General features: G+C 40.4%; 1 protein-coding gene across 14 annotated transcripts in view; it reads right to left on the reverse strand.

Annotated features, from left to right (window-relative positions):
* The window catches only part of LOC102391153 (LIM domain containing preferred translocation partner in lipoma), a 756640-nt gene that overhangs the window by 197394 nt on the left and 535948 nt on the right, over nt 1-23298 (reverse strand). For all 14 annotated transcript variants that reach the window (XM_044937795.2, XM_044937970.2, XM_006068958.4 and 11 more), the window contains one exon: nt 45-171. In XM_044937795.2, the coding sequence (XP_044793730.1) occupies nt 45-171 (127 nt within the window). The remainder of the gene's footprint in view (nt 1-44; nt 172-23298) is intronic.

Here is a 23298-nt window from a genome sequence, read left to right on the forward strand (position 1 = left end):
GAACAGAACCTTTACTTCAGAAGTCAGTTCTAGACCCCACTCACCAAAGTATTCATCAGCAGGTGGATTTTCCATGTCATACAGCATCTTCTTGGTCAGGTGCTCAAGCTCATCTTCAGGGCGGAATGAGGAGGGTGCAGCTGGAGGTCCCATGGACCCTGCTGGTCCACCCTGAAAGGCAGAAAACACAAAGTTCTTTAAGGACAATCTAGACATCAACCAAGGCAGCCAGGTAGTGTTTGCACTGGACAGGGCTATTAGAAGACCTGGGTTTAGGATTGATTGGCTTTATCAGCTATTCAAGGTCTGACCTTGGAGGTACCACTTTACTCACTTGCCTTATCTAGATAAGCCATCTATCAGGCTTTAGAAATTCATGTTTACAAAGAATAGAGCTGTATTTCATTCAACAATTGCAAGCAGTCTCTATGTGCCAGTTGTATATTTGTGAAAAAAAAAAAAAAGGATGACTATATTCAGTCTCTTCCCTTATGCAGCTTACAGTCAAGTGAGAGATATAGGCACCCTAATAATTAACGATAAAGCAATTGTAGAAAGTGCACAACTGGGACACAAAGGGGACTCTGGCATGAGAGGAAGAATTCCAGAGGAGAGATGTCAAGACAGATTAGGACTTATTCAGCTGAAGGAGAGGAAACATACGGGTTGAAGTATCTTACATTCAGGTGAGGAAAAAACCAGGTGGCTTAAGGAGCTCCTGGCAGTTGTATATTTTGAGACCATATGTAAAGCTTGACATAAGAAAGAAGATGAATATTATTGGATACATGGGGTCCAGAATATGAAGGAACATGTGTTCCAGTTAAGAATGTTAAATGCCCCCCACACCCCCACCCCACTAGACCACTCCTGCACTGCAAACAAACATATCAAATGAGAAAGTAAATCACCAGCATTAAACACTGGATTGGGGTTCAATAGATGGATGCACCTAGATGAAAGCAATGTGAGGGAATCAAAGGTCAAGTGAAAGAATACTTGAGGTGATCAGCCAAGAATCTGCCAGATGCAAAACAGCTTGCGCTATGTAAATAAGAGGGAATTTCTTATATTTTCCTTTTCCTATATTCTAACTTTGACCATTTCCGATAGCATACCCCAGTATCTTCAAAGTATTAAAAACAGAAAGACTGTTATAAGTTTAGAAATAACAGTGATGATGTTCCCTGTGGCTAAGGGGAAGAACTGAGATAGGGAATGCAGTTCCTTGATGTTTATCCAGTCTTAAAATCATTGACCAGGTTTCTCCTTTCATGAGTAGTTAACAAGAATCAATTCAACAAAATATGAAGCTGCATATTCATTCACACATTGTCTTTACTATACCAAATGAGTTCTTGGATGTGAAAATCCCTCGAAGTACATATCCCTGTGCAAAAGTTTCATTATTATATTACCAGAATTTATTTCAACCACCAAGAGGGCTATTAATTATTTGTGTTATGTTTAAGGCATGAAATGCCTTCTAAACTAAATACATGTGAAATTGTTGATCGGTACCTATTTGACCTTTTACTCTATGATTATCTTTCATCTGGAACCTGCAGAATCATTACCTCACTACTCATTGTGAGGTAAAGAAATTGATGCCCCAAAAGATCAGGGCAGGGCTGATTAAGGTAAAGCCAGAACAAGAGCCCATCTTAGATTTACTCATTTATCCCGCTGCTGCTGCTGCTACTAAGTCCCTTCTCATCTCAGTTGTATCAAACAACCTTTGTACAAGTTTTTTAAACTGTTGTATAAATGTTGCTGCTGCTGCTAAGTCCCTTCAGTCGTGTCCAACTCTGTAAGACCCCATAGACGGCAGCCCACCAGGCTCCCCCGTCCCTGGGATTCTCCAGGCAAGAACACTGGAGTGGGTTGCCATTGCCTTCTCCAATGCATGAAAGTGAAAAGTGAAAGTGAAGTCGCTTATCCTAAGAACATTAAATATTAATCTCAGGGCCTCCTCTAAACTGCAAACAATGTCTGTCTTGTAGAGTTAGTGTGAGGTTAAAGAAGCTCTTGACTCATTCACATTTCTTTTGCTTACTAGTTTATCCACACATTCTTACAGGGTCTATTTGTGTACCCTCCACAAGCATAAAGATGTGTTAGACACAGTCTTTGCGTTTGAGAGGACTTGAATCCAGTGAGGGTGAGAAACACACACAAATGAATCTTTACAAAAAGTACACTATATTGGTGGGAATATATACAGATACGAATATTGGAGTGATTTGCTGGTACTATTAAATTTCAAATTGCTCATATATGCTATCAACTTTTAGGAAAATTTTACAGAAATATTCATATAAGAACATAAAGTTACTGTGGCCAATGACAGTGAAGGAATATATGGTGTAGCAGTGGCATTATGGTTGGAGATAGTGCTTTAACAAAGTGAGCCTGTGAACCTTTCTGAACTTCAGATCTTCTTCTGTAAAATGGGCTTGGGAATGCTACCTCACAGTCTTTGTGAGAATTAAGATAACTTGATTTTTGGGCTTCCCTGGTGGCTCAGTGGTAAAGAATCTGTCTGCAATGCAGGAGACACAGGAGACGTGGGTTCGATCCCCAGATCAGGAAGATCCCCTGGTGGAGGGCATGGCAACCCACTCCAGTGTTCTTGCCGGGAAAATCCCATGGACAGAGGAGCCTTGTGGGCTATAGTCCATGGGTTCACAGAGAGTTGGACACAACTGATGTGACTGAGGATTCACGCAGGCAACTTGATTTTTATGCTAAATAGAGCTTAACTACTACTTTCAAGCCATGGTAACAAAGGGACTCTGGATCCCCCAACCTGCCTCAGAGGGAGAGGACTATCCCCGTACAGTGACAACAATGAAGACGAAATAGGAAAATTATCTATATTCTTTTTTTTTTTTTGCAGGTCTGCAATTAAGAAAGAACTTACACACCAAATTTGGTATCACCTGGCTCTAAAACTCTGCATTTTTTTAAACCAAACATTACTTTCCATAGAGAAAAATGCTAGAAAAGCATGAAATATTAATGGTGGTGGCTGTTTTAATTTAAATCAACAGCTAGTAAAGAAAATCTCATAACTCCTGTTTCCAGCCCAACCCTCAGAGAATGGACACAATTGTTTGGCCCTAATATCTCCTTGCTTTCCTTTTCATATAAACAAAGAAAGAAAGCCAAGTTTGTCCTCTGTAAATCTAAGCCAGCAGTTCAGATTCTACCTTTAAGAACATACATTTCAAGCAGAGGTCTAATTTCAAAGTATTTACCATGTCAGTGTTTCAATGATTTTGAGGGCAAAAAATGTGTCTACTATTTCTTTTATTCTACAAATACTCCTTCCTATTTGTTTTTGATACTGTTTCTGAAGTAACACATTTGGAAAGGTTCTTTTCTTTTAGATTCTAATTTCATATAATGGCTCTCCTGGAATCTTAGTATTTCTTTTGAATAAAGTATTTTCCCACATAGCTCAGTTGGTAAAGAATCTGCCTGCAATGCAGGAGACCTGGGTTTGATTCATGGGTTGGGAAGATCCCCTGGAGAAGGAAATGGCAACCCACTCCAGTATCCTTGCCTGGAGAATCCCATGGACAGTGGAGCCTACAGTCCATGGAGTCGCAAGAGTTAGACACAACTTAAGACTATCTTTCTTTCTTCGTATGTCTAAAGACCCCAAGAGATCATCTCTCTCAGTGTTTCTGGGTCTTATTTGGCTATAGAGCTCTCCACATGTGCTGTCTCCAGTGGGTAATGCTCAAAATCTGTGGAAACATACTGGTAAAACCTCAGTTTCTTCCCAGTTGTCTCTCATACTCAGAAAAATACAGCTCAGGACTTTCTTCAAGGTTCAAGTCTCAAAGTAGTAGTTTATAGTACTTTTCTCATTGGGATGAAGAGACCCCTTTCAATTTCTGTCTTGCTTAGAACTTAACACATCCTAGGAAAAATTAATAACTGTCTGATTCATTTTTTTTTAATAAGCAGTTTCTAAAATTGTGTCTGGGCAATAGACCACAATTGAAAATTTTTAAGTAGGGGTGAGAGAGGGCTGGCAAGATGTGTGATGCATTTTTTGTTTTTTATGTCTTCAAAAGTAGAAATGTGAATAGTATCAGCAGTATACTCATTGTGACATAATAATTCCTTGTATCTATATGACCTTTCTCAAAGTGCCTGCTTCCACATATATGTACTCTCAAATGTTTATACAATAGGCTTGTGTGATATAGGATCCCTTTTTATGGATGAGGAAACTGAGGCTCAGAGAAGGTAACTGAGCAACTTTGTGTGAAGTACCAGCTCTGAAAGATAGCAGAGCCCTGATTGAGACCAGGTGTGTTTCGGCTCCACTTCAAAACCTCTCTGGGCTTCGACATTGTTGTCCCCAAGCACTTCTAGCTCTATTATTCTATAGTCATTTGGATTTTAATCTACTGATTGTATTATTTAATAAGCAAACATGTCTTTCAGAGTGGAGGCTTACTGCTAAATAGTGAAACAAAAGAACTGCAAAACAAGTATAAACACAGTCTTTAACCTTTTCTAGGGAAGAGACATTCTTGTAAGTCTCAATATTAATCACTAGCATGTGTGTTCTTTGAAATGCCTGGACCTCCTAGTAAAGGTGAAAAAAAAAATTACATGATCCACAGATGAGTTATTGAGAAGTAAACTTCAGAGAACTCTTTCAAAATTCTCTTAACATACTTTTCCTAAGGAAATGCCAAGTGCTAAGCACTATCATTATAAAGTCAAATTATTCAGGATTCATGCATGCCTCTGACAACTCAGTTTAGGAAGAAAGAGACAAGAAAATAGGCAATTACAGTAAAGTGTAAGTACAAAAAAACAGGTATGAATTCAGTGTTCTGAGATAGCAGAACACTGCCAGAAAGGAGGTGACTATTTAGTTTGAGATTAAAGGATAAACTGGATTTTACCAGGTGAAAAAAAAGGAAGACAAAGGAGAGAGGGAGGGGGGAAAGAAAGAAAGAAAGAAAGGAAGAAAAGAGAGAGAAAGAAAAAAAGAAAAGGAAGAAAAGAGGAAAAAAGTAAAGATATTGCAAGAATAATATGCACAAAATACCATGAACATTAGCAAAAAAGTTAAGAACCAGAGGAAGAACAGAGGTAGGATGAGGCTAGAGAAATGGACTGTGGTCAAACTCAAGACTGTTTCAGGCAACAGACAACCATTAGGAGATGGTTGGATGGCATCACCGACTCGATGAACATGAGTTTGGGATGCTCTGGGAGTTGGTGATGAACAGGGAAGCCTGGCGTGCTGCAGTCCATGGGGTGACAAAGAGTTGGACACAATAGAGCAACTGAACTGAACTGAGGAAATTTAAAATGATCTCTCTACTGAACTGAACTGAGGAGATTTAAAATGGTCTCTCTTTTTTTGGTCTTTTATATTTTTTCCTACCTCCTTTCAAAGAGAATGGGCTGCCTTTCTGGGTGCCTGGTATCCTCTGCCAGCTTTCAGAAGTTGTTTTGTGGAAGTTGCTCTCAGCACTCAAATGATCTTTTGATGAGTTTGTGGGGGAGAAAGTGGTCTCCCCATCCTGTTCCTCCAGTATGCAGGTCAAGAAGCAACAGTTAGAACTGGACATGGAACAACAGACTGGTTCCAAATCGGGAAAGGAGTATATCAAGGCTGTATATTGTCACCCTGCTTATTTAACTTATATGCAGAGTACATCATGTGAAACTCTGGGCTGGATGAAGCATAAGCTGGAACTAAGATTTCCAGGAGAAATATCAATAACCTCAGATACGCAAATGACACCCCCCTTATGGCAGAAAGCGAAGAAGAACTAAAGAGACTCCTGATGAAAGTGAAAGAAGAGTGAAAAAGTTGGCTTAAAACTCAACATTCAGAAAACGAAGATCATGGCATCCGGTCCCATCACTTCATGGCAAACAGATAGGGAAACGATGGAAACCGTGAAAGACTATTTTTGGGGGCTCCAAAATCTCTGCAGATGGTGATTGCAGTCATGAAATTAAAAGATGCTTGCTTGCTCCTTGGAAGAAAAGTTATGACCAACCTAGACAGCTTATTAAAAAGCAGAGACATTACTTTACCAACAAAGGTCTGTCTAGTCAAAGTTATTGTTTTTCCAGTAGTCATATATGGATGTGAGAGTTGGACTATAAAAAAAGCTGAGCACCGAAGGATTGAAGCTTTTGAACTGTGGTGTTGGAGAAGACTCTTGAGAGTCTCTTGAACTGCAAGGAGGTCAAACCAGTCAATTCTAAAGGAAATCAACCCTGAATATTCATTGCAAAGACGGATCCTGAAGCTGAAACTCCAATACTTTGGCCACCTGATGCGAAGAACCAACTTATTGGAAAAGACCCTGATGCTGGCAAAGATTGAAGGCGGGAGGAGAAGGGGACGACAGAGGATGAGATGGTTGGATGGCAACACTGGTGCGATAGATGTGAGTTTGAGTAGGCTCCGGAGTTGGTGATGTGCAGGGAAGTCTGGCGTGCTGTAGTCCATGGAGTCACGAAGAGTCAGACATGACCTGAATTGAACTGAAAATGGTGGGTTGACTTTACTAAAGTCATGCTTCTGAAGTATGTCTTTGGTGAACACCTCAAACACCAAAAAGAATGATTCCTTAAAAATTGCAACCAGACATCATGCGATTTCTGAGCAATTTAATGGTTAATATGCCTTAAAAGAACTGGTATTTACTAAGTACATTTGGTAACTTCTCACCAAAATGTGTTTCCCCTTCCTTCTGAGCTCATAGCTAGACTATTTTCCATTCTTCCTTGAAGTTAGATATGACCATATGAAAGATAGGAAGGAGGGGAGCTCACTCCTGGAGGAGAATCATCCACTGCCTAGGCTTGCCTGCCTCCAACTTACAGAAGGGAGACTGGAAAGATATACACTCAGAAGTTAATGGTTAAAAAGTGATGGGCCAGTGGTTTACAGTCTTTTTATTTATATTTTCCATTTGTCTACAATGAAAATTTTTTCCTTAGATATTAAAAAAAATTTTTTTTTCCCTGACACGAACGTGACAGGAAACAGAAAATGTCCAAATATCTACATCAGGCTCTTCTCTGCCATGGTTCTTGTCTTGCTAGGAGCCCAGCTACTTATCATTCCAGGGAAAGCTTAATATGAATATGGTAGCCAAATTTGGATCTAGGCCCCTGGTAAAGGTTATGGATGACACTGTGAAAAAATAAGGACAGTTTCTGCAAACAAAATGCACATGGACAGAATCTGCTTGGTGAGCAAAAAAAAACCTCTGCCAGATAAAGAATAACACAAATGAGAGTATCTGTCATATTTGTATAGCACTTCATTGTATTTGAAATGTTTTATACTTTCTTACATCAAAACCTATTAAGTACAAAAGACCTATTTAATCTCTCTAATCTTAGTTCCACCTTTAACTTGTCCAGTCATTTTGATCAAATCATTTCTATTCCCTGAACCTCAGTATCTTTATGTGTAAAATGGTGTTTTCAAAGATTCCTTTGAGTCTATCACACTTTTGTGCCTATAATATGAAAGGCACATATCATTACAGATACTTATAGTGAAATCACAGATATTCATATTTACGGATACTTTGTAGTTTATTAAAAACAGACACACACTGAGTAAGTGGAAACCTCATTATTACAGAGATTTCCACTTACAGGAGGACTTAAACTACTTATCAGCATCTCCTGAAACAATCTAGAACTTCATTCAGCACTCTGAATCTGACTAAGCAGCTGGCAGGTCACAGGGTTTCTGCAGCCTACAGAACTTTCACTACACATGGGGCATGAAATCAAGAACATACAAAGGTTAACCACCCTTTCCTACCACCACTCCTTCTTGGGTAGAGAAAGCAGAATTCTGTCCCTCCTAAAGAGAAAAGGAAGCATGGTAAACTGCATACGCTAAGGTGCAAACAACAGAGAGCTCTAGGAGAACACCTGCCTCCTTCAATCTTTGTTATCACCTGTTTAATTATTTCAAAACATGTGCTAAGGATCCATGTTACAAAATGGCTACTTAAATCAGTCATCATATTAGACTCTGAGTTACTCTGATATTGACCTCAGCATGGGCCATTTTTCTTCCATGAGTCCTTCCCTGATGTTGATTTCCTAGTTACAGAGTGTTGGGTAACTTAAACTTAGTGAAAATCTTAACCTTACCAGAAAAGCACCGCCCAGGCAGATACGACACCAGGAAAAGGCAGCCAAGATATTCAGAGAGATTACATGATAATGAATACTCTATCACTCTGGGTACCAGAGCTGTTCATTTTTCTTGTCCATTTACAATGATGTACAAGAGGTTCCTTCTCTCAGAGGAAAAATAACTTCAATTATGTGTTCTTGAAAAAAGAAACATCGAAATTATCTTCTTTCAAAAGGTAGAATTAGCCCCGTTTTGGAGCTGAAAGCCTGCCAGAAAAAATATATTTCTGATATTTTTGCTCTTTTTTCTCCCCCTATTTAACTATGTCAAGTTTGCAGTTTGTAATTTCCTGAGGCTGCTTCTACTTTCTGACTCTCACTGAATTATCACACTCTATGCTCAACATCTCACTGCTTAGTCAATGGAGCACCTCTTCAGGCCAAGGGCAGAAGATGGGCTGAATACTCACCCTGCTTCACATTTAAAGCAATGGATGGGTCACAGAGAAGGAAGGGGCAGGAGAAGAACTACCTATTAACAATTAGAAACTCACAAGTGAAACATTCCTTACAGCTTCATGGGAGCAGAAAGGCATGCACTTAGCTCTTCTATTCCTAAGGCCCATTTTCTTGGAGAATGAATGGTTAAAGGCACAAAGAAGACCACTAGAAAACTTGACTTTAAACTTTTGATTCTAGCTTGGAAATCTATGCCAGTTAGTTCTCAACTTTCAAAAACTTGGTTTTCTTATAATCTCTCTTTCATGCTCCTTTTCTCATGCCATGTATTGATGGCCCTAAATCACTCTTCTTAGGCCAAATTTGGAGACATAGGCAAGGACTGATAAGCCTGAATGATAGCATGGTGGAGTTACTGGATGTCACTGAATCCTGGGGAAAGTGCTAAGTGTCCACTAAGGGCCCATTGTGTTTGCAAACCAGGGCATTATGGTGATGTAGCCTGACCTGAAAGTGGCTTCCCTCCACACCCATCCCTCCCAGTCCCCATGTGTCAGGGTGACTTCAAGAATGCCCCAATTTTGAGCATCCTTATTTCTGGGCCTGACATCTAGGGCACCACTTCAATTCCCCACGGATTTGTTTCTCCATTAGACTTTTTCATCCATAAACTGGAAGATAATAATATCTAAATCATATGAAGAAGCTTTATGAAATATTAAATGACAGTTACAATTACCAGGAGGGACAACTTACAAACCACTAACTAAGATGGTTTTCTTCTTGGAAGTGGAAGGTTTGTAGAGTAATAGTAACTCTTCAGTCTTCTATTTGTTGATAAATTACTTCAGTCTAATGTAGTCTAATTTCACATTAATTATTGTAGCGAGAGATGTAATTCCTCAGTCTTTTAAACTATAAACCTTGAAATACATGACATTTGGTGAAGGTATGCCATGCTGGTTCTCCAAATTGTTAAACTGTTGACATCTTAGCCTTTGGCATCAAAGATAAACAGTAAAGCAGAGCTCATGTTTGGTTATTCAGAAGGAAGTAGCCTCCTTATGTTTTCCTGCCTAGATGAGCTTCAAGCAAAAACGGCATGTCCATGGATGCTCTTCCACTTGGTAGGCTGCTATGAAAAGAGAAAAGCAGAAGTCCTAGATATTCAGGGTCAGGAAGGTACGGTAAAGCAAAGATCTCTTGCCAACCAGTTTCATAGTTCTCATTTCACTGCTCTTTCTCTCCAAACTCCCATATTCTCCATACTTTTATCCTTTAAGAAGGCAGGCTTTCCATAAAGGAGAAAGCCAGTGGCCTCTGTGGCAAGTGCTAAATCCCCAGCAAATTGATTCCTGTACAAGGCTAATAGAAACTATTTCCACAGCACTAGAGCTAAAACCCACCTGCATTTCTTTGCTCCATTAATTAGGCTTTTTGTGTGTTATGCAGAAGGGATTTGACATAACAAAGGCAAGGCAATGACAAGACGTTATTTCCACTGGTAATTTTCACCTCAACGAGACTCAACGCATAGAAGTTTGATGAACGGGATGAACTATTATTCAAGGTTGTGTTTTCAAACAAAACCAAATCTTGGTCTTTGCTGTGCTTCACTAGTACCCGGCAGTGACTGTGGCTGTGGAGATATTTCATCTTTATTTGGTTGCCTGGAACAGTGCAAAGGGCTAGTTGCTGCAACATCAGGAAGGAAAGAGTTATGACAACGCACTGCTTTCCATGCACAGCCACACAGAAAAGCCATCCTCAACCAGACATCTTAGTGTTTTTCTTACCAGGGCTCCGGCCTTGACCAGGGTTCTAATTCACTAGGGCCTTATCAATTTCTTCTTGTTACATATTTAGATTGTTTCACAATTCTAGTCATTATCATGTTAAAAAAAAGACTGACATTAAAACAGTAATCTTCCCTTGTGGCTTAACAGTAAAGAATCCACCTGTAATGCAGGAGACAGATTTGATCCCTGGGTTGGGAAGATCCTCTGGAGGAGGGCATGGCAACCCACTCCTATATTCCTACCTGGAGAAGCCTATGCACAGAGGAGACTGGTGGGCTACCGTCCATAGGATTGCAAAGAATTGGACATGAATGAAGACACTGAACATGTATGCTGATAATAATAAATGTATACAAACATATATGTAAGAGTGCCAGTGTGTTTGTCTCTGTAAGTATAAAGAAAAAAGAGATAATGGAAAGAAACAAATATGAAACTTTTAACAGCTTATGTTAGGATGATGGATTACTGAGTCAGTATTTTTCTTTAATATTTTAAAATTAAATAAATAGAATATAGTAAAAAATGAATGGGCCCTAAAAAATGAACTACTATGCAAGACATGAGATTTCAGTCTTATCTTTAGCATTTTCAGATACAGAACCAGAAGAAAAAGAACGTGAAGTGGGGACAATTTGCTTTTAAAAAAAAAAAAAAAAAGGCACCTAGATTTTCAGTCAGATATGCACAGAAACACTTTCCTACTATACAAGCTGTTTCTATCTAAGTGGGCTTGACAGATGCCTGAACGTGACACAAGACACTGAAATAACATGCAAATCAGTTTTCGGTTTTAATATGCAAATATGATGCTTGGCACATCACTTTCCATGGCTGAGGTAAATTTCTGTTTTTGAGTTTTTCGTGGGAAATGCACGCCAGCAAACAAATGGTTAACTCCTCATATTTCACCTAACACAAGGTGGTTTTCATTTGAGTCAGAAAGGTTCTTGCTCAGCAATCCAAGGCACTTTGGATGCAAAGGAAGGGCATGTGTTTTGTTCGGTAACAATACCACTGGCAGCAAACAAGTCCATCCCCTGACAGATGCACTGATCACATTGGATTTCTGGGCCTCGGCAGGCAGGCAGGCAAAGTGTCTTTGGGAGAATAACAGAGAAAAGGTTTTTTGCTTGACCTGTGAAAATCAAATCAAAGTAGCTCAACATGGTGGAAGATTAGCTTCTGGAGACAAAGAGGAAGGAGTCAAAAGTCCTTGCTTCCAGGGTACTGAAGCAGTGTGGAAAATTGTAGCCTCATGAAATCTACATTAAATTATCCACAAATACTAGTAATTAGGCTTTATGGCAATCATCAAGATAATTTAGGTATACTCAACACCTCAATTACTGGAATTGAAATTCCAGTTTAAGGAATTTTTAATTCAGTCAAGAAATCAAGGCACATGAGGGAGAAATAATGAATGAAGCAAAACACTCCTGATGCTAACCAGTATGGTTTAGATACTTCAGAGTCTAGACTCCAGGAGCTGGCTACCTGCTTGGGTTCAAACTCCACATCCTCTACCTGACTCTTGGGTGACTCGGGGCAAGACACTTCTTGTTACTAAATATCAGTTGCCTAAATGGTATCATGGAGTCAAATAGGATTTATCCCTTGAGTTAAATGAGACGGCCCATGGAACTCATTCACTACCAGCACTAAGAGCTTATTCTTACCCTTAAAAACATGCTATACCATAACACAGCCATTCCCCAACTTTTACTGGTTTCATGGAAGACAATTTTTCCATTGACTGGGAGGATGTTAGCGATGGGGAGCGGCTGTAAATATAGATGAAGCTTTGCTGGCTCACCTAAGACTTAATTCTTGCTGTGCAGCTTGGTTCCTAACAGGGAATCCCCATAGGTTGGGGGTCCCTACTGTAATAGATACTATGTGAATACAATGACGGATGATATGGTTTTAGAAGAGAGAGTTTATGGAGGACCAGGGGATGCCAAAACCAGGGATGATAAGCTGGCTTTAGGATTCAAAACAAAGGAAGAAAAACCTTTGCATTTCCATGATCCTTTACAGGCAACAAGGAACTCCAAGGCAATACTCACACATGCTACATTTCATTTAATACTTTTAAGGCAGGAATGTGTGTTTTTTGTACAAAGAAACAACCATGTTAGTGTTTTGTTAAGTGACTTAGCCAAAATCACACCCATAGGAAGTGGCAGAACCAGGAGTTAAACATGAGTCTTTTGATCCAAGCTCAGTGTTTTTCCACTAATTTACAGCTGCCTCTATATATTCATTTAGAAATATGAAACTTACATGATCTGTCATAAAGGTTAATCAAGACAGTCAACCTCACTGATTAAAGCATGATGCTAATTATACCAGAGGTTGGAGACCAATGTGGCCCCATTTACTTTCAGAAACATTGATTGTGGTGTAATGGAGAAAGTGTGGGCTTCAGAAGCAGAAAAAGCTGGTTCAAACACCAAGTTATATTCCTTATTTTGCATAACATTTCACAAGTTTTAAAAAATTTCTCTTAGGCTAAGCATCTTCATCTGTAAATGGGGTCAAGGGGCAGGCAGAGAAGAGGGAATGTTTCCACTTCAGGGCCATTGTGAGTAATACCTAAGGTGATACATGGCATGTGCTAATATTTAATGGGGGCTCATGATGTATATTAAATGCTCACAAACAGTCTGTCAAATGTGAGCTATGGCTGCCTTTCAAATGTGGCAGGAAAGTGGATGAGGGACTGTGAATGACTCATGCCATTCATCAGCACTGCAGCAGAGGGAGAAAAAGAGCATGCCCTGACAATGAATCTAAAGGCCAGCAACACTGAATATTTCTAACCGATCAGCAACTTTGATTCAGATAACAGTAATTCTATTGAAGAAATATCCCTTTCCATAAACTCTGAAAGGCAGAAATATATACATACTTTATGTATTTATTGATTTATAACTGATGAGACTGAAAATAATTACAGTATCTTGAGTAGTTTAGCAGGCACTAGACAATGTTCAAAATATGTTAACTCATTTAATCACTACAGCAGCCCCATCAGATCAGAGATCCGATTTTACAAATGAGAAAACTGAAGCACAGAGATCACCTTGATGGTACCTGGGAACTTGGAATCTGAACGCTGTCATCAATCCAGAAAGTGCATGTTTAAACATCACCCAACTGCTCAGACTCTCAACCAATCTACACGTTGTTTCAGAGGGATTTTATGACCCATCTACTATGTTTAGGAGGATTTAATCTTGCATTATGTCTTAAACTATCAAGGGAAAGTTCCTTAGTGACAAATATTAACAATTTTATAATTTACAACGTTGTGTTAGTTTCTGTTGTACAGCAAAGTGATTGAGTTATATATACATATGTGTGTGTGTAAATATTCATATTCTTTTTCATTATTGTTTCATATTCTTTTCCATTTTAGTTTATTCCAAGATATTGAATATAGCTCCCTATGCTATACAGGAGGTCCTTATTGTGTATCTCTTTTATATGTAGTAGTTTGTATCCGCTAATCCCAAACTCCTATTTTATCCTTCTCTGCTTTCCCTATTGGTAACCATCAGTTTGTTTTCTATGTCTGTGAGTCTGTTTCTATGTTATATAGTATGTACATGTATAGTATTTCCTCTGTGTAGAAAGATGGCAACCTAGAAAATAACAAGTGTCCTGGGTCATTCTGATGTAGATCGAATGAGAGACTTAGAGAGACAGTGCTGGTTTGGGTGTTTTCACTCATGATTCAGCAAAAGTAGAACTTCCCGTCAAAAGATTACTTCCTTTATCAGTCTCTGATACCAGCTAGAGAGGTAATGCTAAATCTTCAGACAGAAAAAAGAAATGATAACTAGCACTGTATTGGAGGTGGACAAGGGGAAAAATCATGTAAAGGGTCATTGATACTCTAATACAAAAAACTGGAAGATAATACCATTCCTGAGTGACCACAGAAATAATTTTTTTTCCTGTTGGGTTATAGCACAAGCATGAATAAAATACTATGAAATATTCTATTCTATAAGAACTCAGACCTCACCAAAATGTGCCACCCTGTAATCTATTTGGGAAGTAACTGTAGATCCTCTGCACTCTCTGAGCATTCCAGAAACAGAAGACACATTAGAGAGGTCATGAAGTGGGAGGTGAATCCCCACATTTATAATGAGAACACTGAGAGTCAAAGAGGGGAACTGAGCTGTCCCAGGTCACCTAAAAAAGTGAGCAGTAGACTACAGCAGGGCTCAAATCAGGAAAGCAGGTCTATTTTGAAACTAGCTCTCTATTTTTTTTCCCCACCATGAAAGATGCACTCAGCACAGTGATGCATTCTCAGTGCCCTGTAAAGTATGGTCCTTCTTGGCACAGCGCTGGCAGCCCTCATCTCCATTTATGCAGCATTCTGAACTCCCAAGATGGAAGCTGCTGTAAAGTGAAAATCATGGTTATTCTCGGCCAGCCTACACAGACTGACAGCAGCTGGCACACACAGATGTTGTCCCCAGTGGAGTCTTCAGGCTGTGCTGCTGCCATTCCCCTGCCAGTCTGCCCTTCCTCGACGTAACAAAGGGCGGTTCTCTTCACACTGTGCAGCATCCGTGAGCCACTTTCTGTCACAGGTGAGTCCAAAGCCCTAGGCAAGTTGACCTCAATCTCTCCCCTCTCTTTTTGTCTGATCCACTGTTTTCTAATAATGGATCAATACATGCCTCTTAGAAAGAAATACTTCCCTACAGAGAGAATTTTCTTGATTCAGGGTCTTATTCAATGCCCAGGGCTTACAATAACACCATTTACAGAGTCACTATTCTATACATGTATTATCTCCTTTAACCTCTGAAATAATCCAACAACATGAGCATTTTTGTTACCTCACGTTACAGATGAGGAAACAGACACAGACACTCTGAAGAGCTTTTCTCAAAGTCACAGAGCTGGTGTGAGAAGGAGCTAGAATTTGTACCCAACCACACTGATTCTTGGAGAAGGCAATGGCACCCCACTCCAGTACTCTTGCCTGGAAAATTCCATGGACGGAGGAGCCTGGTAGACTGCAGTCCAGGGGGTTGCGAAGAGTGGGACACGACTGAGCGACTTCACTTTGACTTTTCACTTTCATGCATTGGAGAAGGAAATGGCAACCCACTCCAGTGTTCTTGCCTGGAGAATCCCAGGGACGGGGGAGCCTGGTGGGCTGCCGTCCATGGGGTCGCACAGAGTCGGATACGACTGAAGCGACTTAGCTGCATCAGCAGTACACTGATTCTAGAAACTGTCTCCCAAGTTTTAATAACTAGAGATTAAGACCCAGAAGGATGGGGTTTAAAGTGTCACTCTAATAAGAATGCAGTGGATTTTCTATGATTAAGTAACAGAAACATGCAAAAGTTTATTGTTGTAACACCACCATGCATGTCATCATAAACTCTCCATGTTTCACCATCTCTGTCATTCTAACTATTCTTCGGTATAAAGTAGGAAGCAAGTTATTATTGGCTTTATTCTTTCTCTAACCAAGAGATATATTGTAGTGACTGACCCAGGTCATTCAGTAGTGTCTTAGCCCTCATGACAATGCTGAGTGTTACGGACTCAGCTTTCAGTGCTTTTTTAACATAAAGTGAGCTTTTAGGAGAACAAGGATGAGATGTTACAATAAATCAAGCACATCGAGGATCACATTGTTTCACATGAGATGCAACCTGGGAAGTTCTCAATAGCACATTAACTAAACATAACTGAGAAGATGATTGTAAGTGATACATTTATTCAAAGTACAATTGCTGAGTGCCTACCAAGTGTTAGAGCTAAAGAAATTAAAGATATAATTGAGACATGGCCCTATCGTCTAAGAGATGTAGAAGGAAATATTAGACAGCTGGAACTATGCAAAAGTAAAATATCCAAAAATACAATAACCAAAGTCAAATGTTTTAATCAATGCTACCAGAACACAGAGAAAGAGGAGGTGGCTCATGTTGGGTAGAGGAAAGGATACTTGCAAGGGAAGGTGGCATTTTAATCAGGTCTTGCACAAAGATGTAATTTGGACATCCAGAGATGTAGCAAGAATGACATTCCCAGTGAAGATCCCCAAGAGGGAAGTTTAAGGTAGTCAAGTTGATAAGTTACCGTTTTTCATATCAGGTAAAAATTGTATATAATTGACCCTTGGTACTTATGCCCCTTTATGCTCCCTTTTATTAGTCTCACTGTCTGTGCATGAAGATGTCAGTGATATTTTGGTGAAAGAGAGGGAACTGTCTTCTGGGGCATCCACCCTGCATGAGGTTGTGGGAGACGTTTCTACAGATGAGCCCATGACTTCAGCACTGCAGGTCAGCTGTTCTGGACTCAGGTGAATACTACTCACTGATATTTGCTTTTCACTGCTAATCTTAAAGAAATGATTGCTTTAATGAGAGGCTGAAGAAAACCAGCACTGAAGTGGTTGTGATGATTTCTGATGCTAACACCTCAGGGCTAGAGGTATTCCTAGAGGAACGTCAGAGTAGAGAAATATGGGGGCTCTGGGCTTTTGCTGCAAGGGCTGTGCCAACACACGAAAGATGAGGATCGGGATGGAAGTTGTTTATTTACTTGTTTGTTTTTGCAGGTTTCATAGAAGGACACGCTGCCTTTACATAAAGCTTGGTGGTACGTTTTCAGGAGCGCTCTCCATTTGCCTTTTAGGTATTTATGTCCCAGTGGATATGAAGCACTGTCATATAAAGCCTATAGTACCATAAAAGCCAGACTGAAAAACGCGATGTACTCTACTGTTTCTGTAGCTTAATCTACAAAAATTACTTTCCCCAACTAAGAAATGCACATAGGAAACAAATACAGAGCAACCTGATGGCTAGGAATTTTAGGCCCCTCTTTGCCATCAACTTGCTGACTGCAATTTATCATTTCCCCTCTCTGGGTCTGGTGGCCTCCAATGGCTGTAATCTTCAACCTCTTAATGCATATGTTTCTTGGGGCCAACAAAGGGAGAGGGAGGGGTAAAACTACTCACGCAGTCTGTGAAGAGTAACATGCATAAAGGGGACACACAAATCATGCTCACCCCCTCCCCCTCATCATCCCTTCTAAGATTCACTGAGTCAGGCCCTGTTCTAAAGACTTGGAATGCACCATAGCCTCCCAACCTCCTGCTCAGGCACTCTCATTGCCCTCATCCAGTGATTAAGAAATTGAAGCCCAGAGTTGTAAGTAGAGCACACAAGGTATCCCAGCCAGGACTGAAGCACGACTACAGACCGTGGACTTGGCTGCTATTAATATACCGTGTGTGGTATTAGGAGTGTTGCATTGTGGGTGTTCATTTTCTCTTCTCTGTTTTCTAAACTTTTGGTGGTGTCATTATGTTGCTCTTGTAACTGAAAATTAAAATTTGTTAATCCAAATTGTATTTACTAAGCACGTACAAGGTGGCAGACCCTGCATCAGTCAGCACATTGATTAGAAAGGTGAGGATAAAATTAGAAATGCAAACTACCCCAAGACACAGTAGCATAAACTGACGTTAAATGTAGCTGATGCTATTTGTTTACGGAAAAGACATGGATTGAAGTATCCTAAAGGGTAAGAAGGGGCTTCTCCAGTGGCTCAGTGGTAAAGATCCATCTGCCAATGCAGGAGACACAGGTTTGATCCCTGGGTTGGGAAGATCTCCTGGAGCAGGAAATGGCAACCCACTAAAGAATTCTTGCCTGGAAAGTTCCATGGACAGAAGAGCCTGATGGGCTATAATCCATGGGGTCACAAAACAGCTGGACATGACTGAGCAACTGAGCATACATGCAAACAGTAAGAAAAGGGGTCTTGAATGAAGATAAATAGAGTGGTAAGTGGCAACCACATATTCCAACTAAAAATGTGCAGGAATTGTACTCAATCAATTTTTCACATATTATATGAAATGGCATTAGATCTTTTTCTCCAAATGAGGAAAACAGAGGCCCAGGAAAGTTAGGGAGATTGTCTGCCGTCTTGCAGGTAGTTCAGGAAGAGCCAAGATTCAAATCCTGGTCTGTCTGGCTCTCGTGTTTGCATTCTTCATTATGAAGCTACCTCTAGAAGAGGAAGGAGGGTGTGGAAGGAAAGCAGAATGTTGTGACTATTCTCTTATCCTACCTGGTTCTGACTATAGGAATTTCGGTGAGTATTTATAGAACCCATCTCTTTTTCACACTGCTATTTATCAGCCTTTAAAATGTGCTATTGCTTCTGCTTGAAGGGAACGTAAAAATTAGGACAGCCTCTCACTTCCAACTTGTAGATTCAAGAAACCTGGAACATTTTTGAGGACATTAAAAAAATTAGAAGTAAAACTGGGAAACAAACGAAAACTTCTCTTTAAACAAGTGGAGCAGTCCCTTTAATAAAATAATAAAGACAATAATGAAGAAGGCTGAGCACTGAATAATTGATGCTTTTGAACTGTGGTGCTGGAAAGACTCTTGAGAGTCCTTTGGACAGCAAGGAGATCAAACCAGTGAATCCTAAAGGAAATCAACCCTGAACATTCATTGGCAGGACTGATGCTGAAGTTGAAACACCAGTACTCTGGCCACCTGATGCAAAGAGCCTACTCATTGGAAAAGACCCTGATGCTGGGAAAGATTGAGGGCAGGAGGAGAAGGGAACGAAAGAGGATGAGATGGTTGGATGGCATCACCAACTCGATGGACATGAGTTTGAGCAAGCTCCAGGAGATGGTGAAGGACAGGAAAGCCTGGTGTGCTACAGTCCATGGGGTTCCAAAGAGTGGGACATGACTGACTGAACAACAACAAAGTCCCTTTAAAGCCACAGATTTATCACTTTGAAGGGTACATCATACCTGCATTACTATGGCAAACTTTTAGGCTTATAAGTTTAGGTTTACCAAATTTTAACTTCCAAACAGAAAGCCTGACCCATGGCAAACAACAGGCAAGCAGATGGAGGCTGAGATGTCGAGCACAGATACTGAATTCAGAGGCCACAGGACTTAGGATTTCAGCCCTAGATCTGCCACATACTAGTCATATGGCCTAGCCTATGTCATACAATCTCTCAAGACCTTCTTCTGGACCAGATGGGTTCTATTATAGTTCCCATGGTAGATTTGAAGATAACTACCCTTGGAAGCATGATATAAATCTTTAAGAGTTTGGCAAATGTAAATATTGACAATATATTGAATAGAAAACATGGTCTATGACAGAATAGGTTTACCTTGGGATCAGTCAGGAAAGAGACAGTGATTTCACAGGTCAGAGAAACATATCAATCTTAAGAATCCCATCCTGAATTTCCTAAGCTTACTCAGCTAAAAAATGAACTCAGATCTCCTGATATACCAGCATGTGTTAACCAGACCAAAAAACACTTCTTTCTCACAGTTTCTCTGATGTCACAACAAACATCTTACAAACACATAGCACCAGGAGCTTTATGACTTTGGATGAGTCGGTTTACTTCTGTGGGTCTCAATCTCCCTGGTGACTGAATGGATAGAAGTATTCAAATTCCTACCCTGTGGACCTCAGAGAGATTTCATTACGAATGAGAGAGATCATGAATTGAGAAAATGTTCTGAAAACAACAAAAATGTCAAACAGAGGCCAGGGACAGCCAACACCACTTCTTTAAGCCACTGTGAGAAGGACTCACTTGCAAATACAATTATAAGCACAGACAACTCAACTTCTCCTGCCAAGAAGATTTGTTGCCTTTGATGAAGTGATAGCATTTTGGCCAGAGAGAAAATTTCATCATTTTCCTTTGACCTTGGTTCTGACTTTTGCAAGGTGCATGCCTGGGATTCAGGGACTGAGGATCCAGAAAGTAACACAGGTCCTGACTAGCTCAGAGACTGAATAAGAAACTTGATCACTAAGCAAGCAGAGAAGGGATCTGCCAGTTTACCAGTTTACCAGTTTCCCAGGCTGAAATCTCTCCAACCCTCAGGTACCAGAGTACACAAGCCTTCCCACCAGCCAGACAGCAGAAGTCTACTTTCTAAATGCCTACCACATGCCAGGCACTGTGATACAGAAAGAAACAGATTACAAAGCTCCTGCCATGTCAAATGCATCCTATTGTCTTTTTAATTTCTCCATCCTCAGTGAGGCAGGCAATAAGAGCCCTGATTTACATATCAGTGAACTGAGGTGCATACAGTAAAAATAACAGAGTTGCAATCCAGGTTTAATTCTGAAACTTGCACTTTTTTTTTTTTTTTTTTTCAGTTGAATAAAAGTGCCTGCCCTCCAGGAGCTCTCAATCTAGTGGGAAAGTCAGAAAGGCAACTCAATAGACTGTGAGCTCCTTGAGGGCAAGGACCATTTTTTATCTTTCTTGTACCTTCAGAGCCAAGAGTGGTATCTGCCATGCAGAAGGTGCTTAATTAGTGTCTGCTGAATGGCTAAACCATAATCGGATGTTTTCTCTCTTAAGATACAAATCTAATTTTACTATTCCTCTGTTCTTGCACACCTCTGCTGGCTGCTCTCTGCCATCCCCTGAGAATTACTTTATGAAGTTCTTTGCAGTCCTGCCTTTGTAGCCTCAACTTCCATGATTCATTCCCTTGCACATGGCCTGTGCACCGTTTTCCTAACCTCCAACCACCTGAGCACATGGGTGGCATTCAAAAAATGTTTATTGAATGAACACATAAATAAGAGAAGGGGAGGATCAGTGCTATCTATGTAGGAGCCCTGAGTATAATAATGTTTTATGAACGCTATGGTGAGATTTATCTATTAGGACACTTCATAGAAGACAGTTGATTTGGGACATCTAATTCTAAAATCTCAAAGGCTAGATGACATTGCATAGGAAAAATTCAGTCCTTTTTTTTTTTTTTTAACTATTAATTAGACAAGTGACATCAGAACAAGACATTTTTCTTTAAATCAGAATATGAGCTGTGCCAAATTCAATCTTCTCCTAAAGGATATGGGTGCAGGCCAAAAGCCCATCATATACATTATTGTTTTTCTTCTCCTAAGTACTTAGGGAAAATTAAGTCTCATTTGGCATGCAGAGGCTTTCAGCAAGGTCATGGTTCTTCTGCAGTGATGCCTGGGGCAGTTAAGGTGAGAACTATGTTTTCAAAAAGAAGAAACTTCAACCATGTTTGAAAATAAGACACTTGGTTAGCCAGGATGGCAAGGGAAGAGTCCAGACTTTGGTCAAGAAGACAGAAATCAGTAAGAAAGTTGGAGACACTTGTAAGTTAGCCCTTCCATCCTTGAACCCTGTATTGAGTAGATGATCATGGTGCCCTGCCCAAGAGACAACAGATCTGCTACCACAGGGCTGCAGGATGTCAGACATCATTCAAGCTTGCTCATCTCTAAAATGTGGCAGCTGGAACCAAACAAGATGATTTTCCATAATTTGGAAACTAGAAATGAGAAAGGATGGAGAAAAGAGATAAGCTACAACCAAGCATATAAATCCAAAGACTCATAAGAAAGCCACAGAATTCCTTTATTATTTTGACAGCGAGCAAAGCTAAGAAAACTGTCCTTTCAGAGAGCCTGACACTGAGGCACTCACATTAGTACATGTATTTCACCTCTGCAAGTACATACCAGGGGCCTTTGCTGGTCCCCTAGCTAGAGTCTTAAAGCCCCTGCCTAATGTCTCTTTGAAGGTTAGAAGCAACTTTCACCTCCTTGATGTTGGCATCCCCCTACCCGCACTGTTTCTGTACTGCCTGAACATGTGGCCTTAAGATAAGAGATGCAGCAGAAGCAAAGCGCTTGGTGAGCCTGTCTCACCCTGATTCTTCCCCTGCTTGCCTTCAGAGCATTTTATCTCCTCCCTAGGCTCCCCCATCCTCTAACTTATGGGTTATGAATCCTGGCTGCCCATCAGAATCACTAGGAGAGCTTAAGAAAAACATTAACGCCCACTCCTCACCCAAGAACAATGAAATCAGTATCTTGGTGTGGTTTAGAGTCACCTCAGATAATTCTGACCAGCACATGGGAATGAGAATGTTAAACACGGGATGTCAAACACCAAGTTTAACTTCTCTTTTCTACTGTCTGGCATTCCTCCTGGGAATTGTCTATCCCTCTGGCATCCATGGTGGCGCTAGCTTCCCAGGTGGCACTAGTGGTAAAGAATCCACCTGCCAATGTAGGAGACTCAGGAGATGTGGGTTCAATCCCTGGGTCAGGAAGATTCCCTAGTGGAGGAAATGGCAACCCACTCCAGTATTCTTGCCTGGAGAATCCCATGACAGAGGAGGCTGGTGGGCTACAGTCCATAGGGTTGCAGAGTCAGACACGACTGAAGTGACTTAGCATGCATGCATGCATCAGAGCCACTGATCAGGGTAAAGGTTGCAAAAATGGCTATGGGGAAAAGAAGGAGTTATCTTAGTCTAAAGGAGCCTAGAACTTTCTATACCTTCCCCTTATCATCACGGCCTTTGGTATAGGATGATGGCTACATAAAATAAAACCATCCAGAGAAAGAGCTGGTACTTTGACTGGTATGACTCATCCTCAAAGCTTTATGTTGTTATTTATTAGACACTTAGAGTGCACAGGAACTGGGATAAGAATTTTATATAGATTAATGCATTTAATCCAAAATCCTCTGTGAGGTAAGTACAGTTAGTATTTACAGATATGGAAACTGAGGCTCAGTGAGGTGAACGAAGCATGACACACTCTGGCCCAGGGCTGCCTGCCTTTGACGCCTGTAATTATCTAAGCTAGGCTGTGGTGTTACTCTGACTTTATCACTGTCTTCACAAAGATGGAGGGAAAATGAAGCTTTCAGTATGGGAATGTTTGACTCCACGTGTAAGAAGCCATCCTTTGGACCTGACTTTGTGCCTAATAATACCCCTGACACTGGC

This window comes from Bubalus bubalis, chromosome 1 (genome assembly GCF_019923935.1).
Source record: "Bubalus bubalis isolate 160015118507 breed Murrah chromosome 1, NDDB_SH_1, whole genome shotgun sequence".
Taxonomy (NCBI): Eukaryota; Metazoa; Chordata; class Mammalia; order Artiodactyla; family Bovidae; genus Bubalus; species Bubalus bubalis.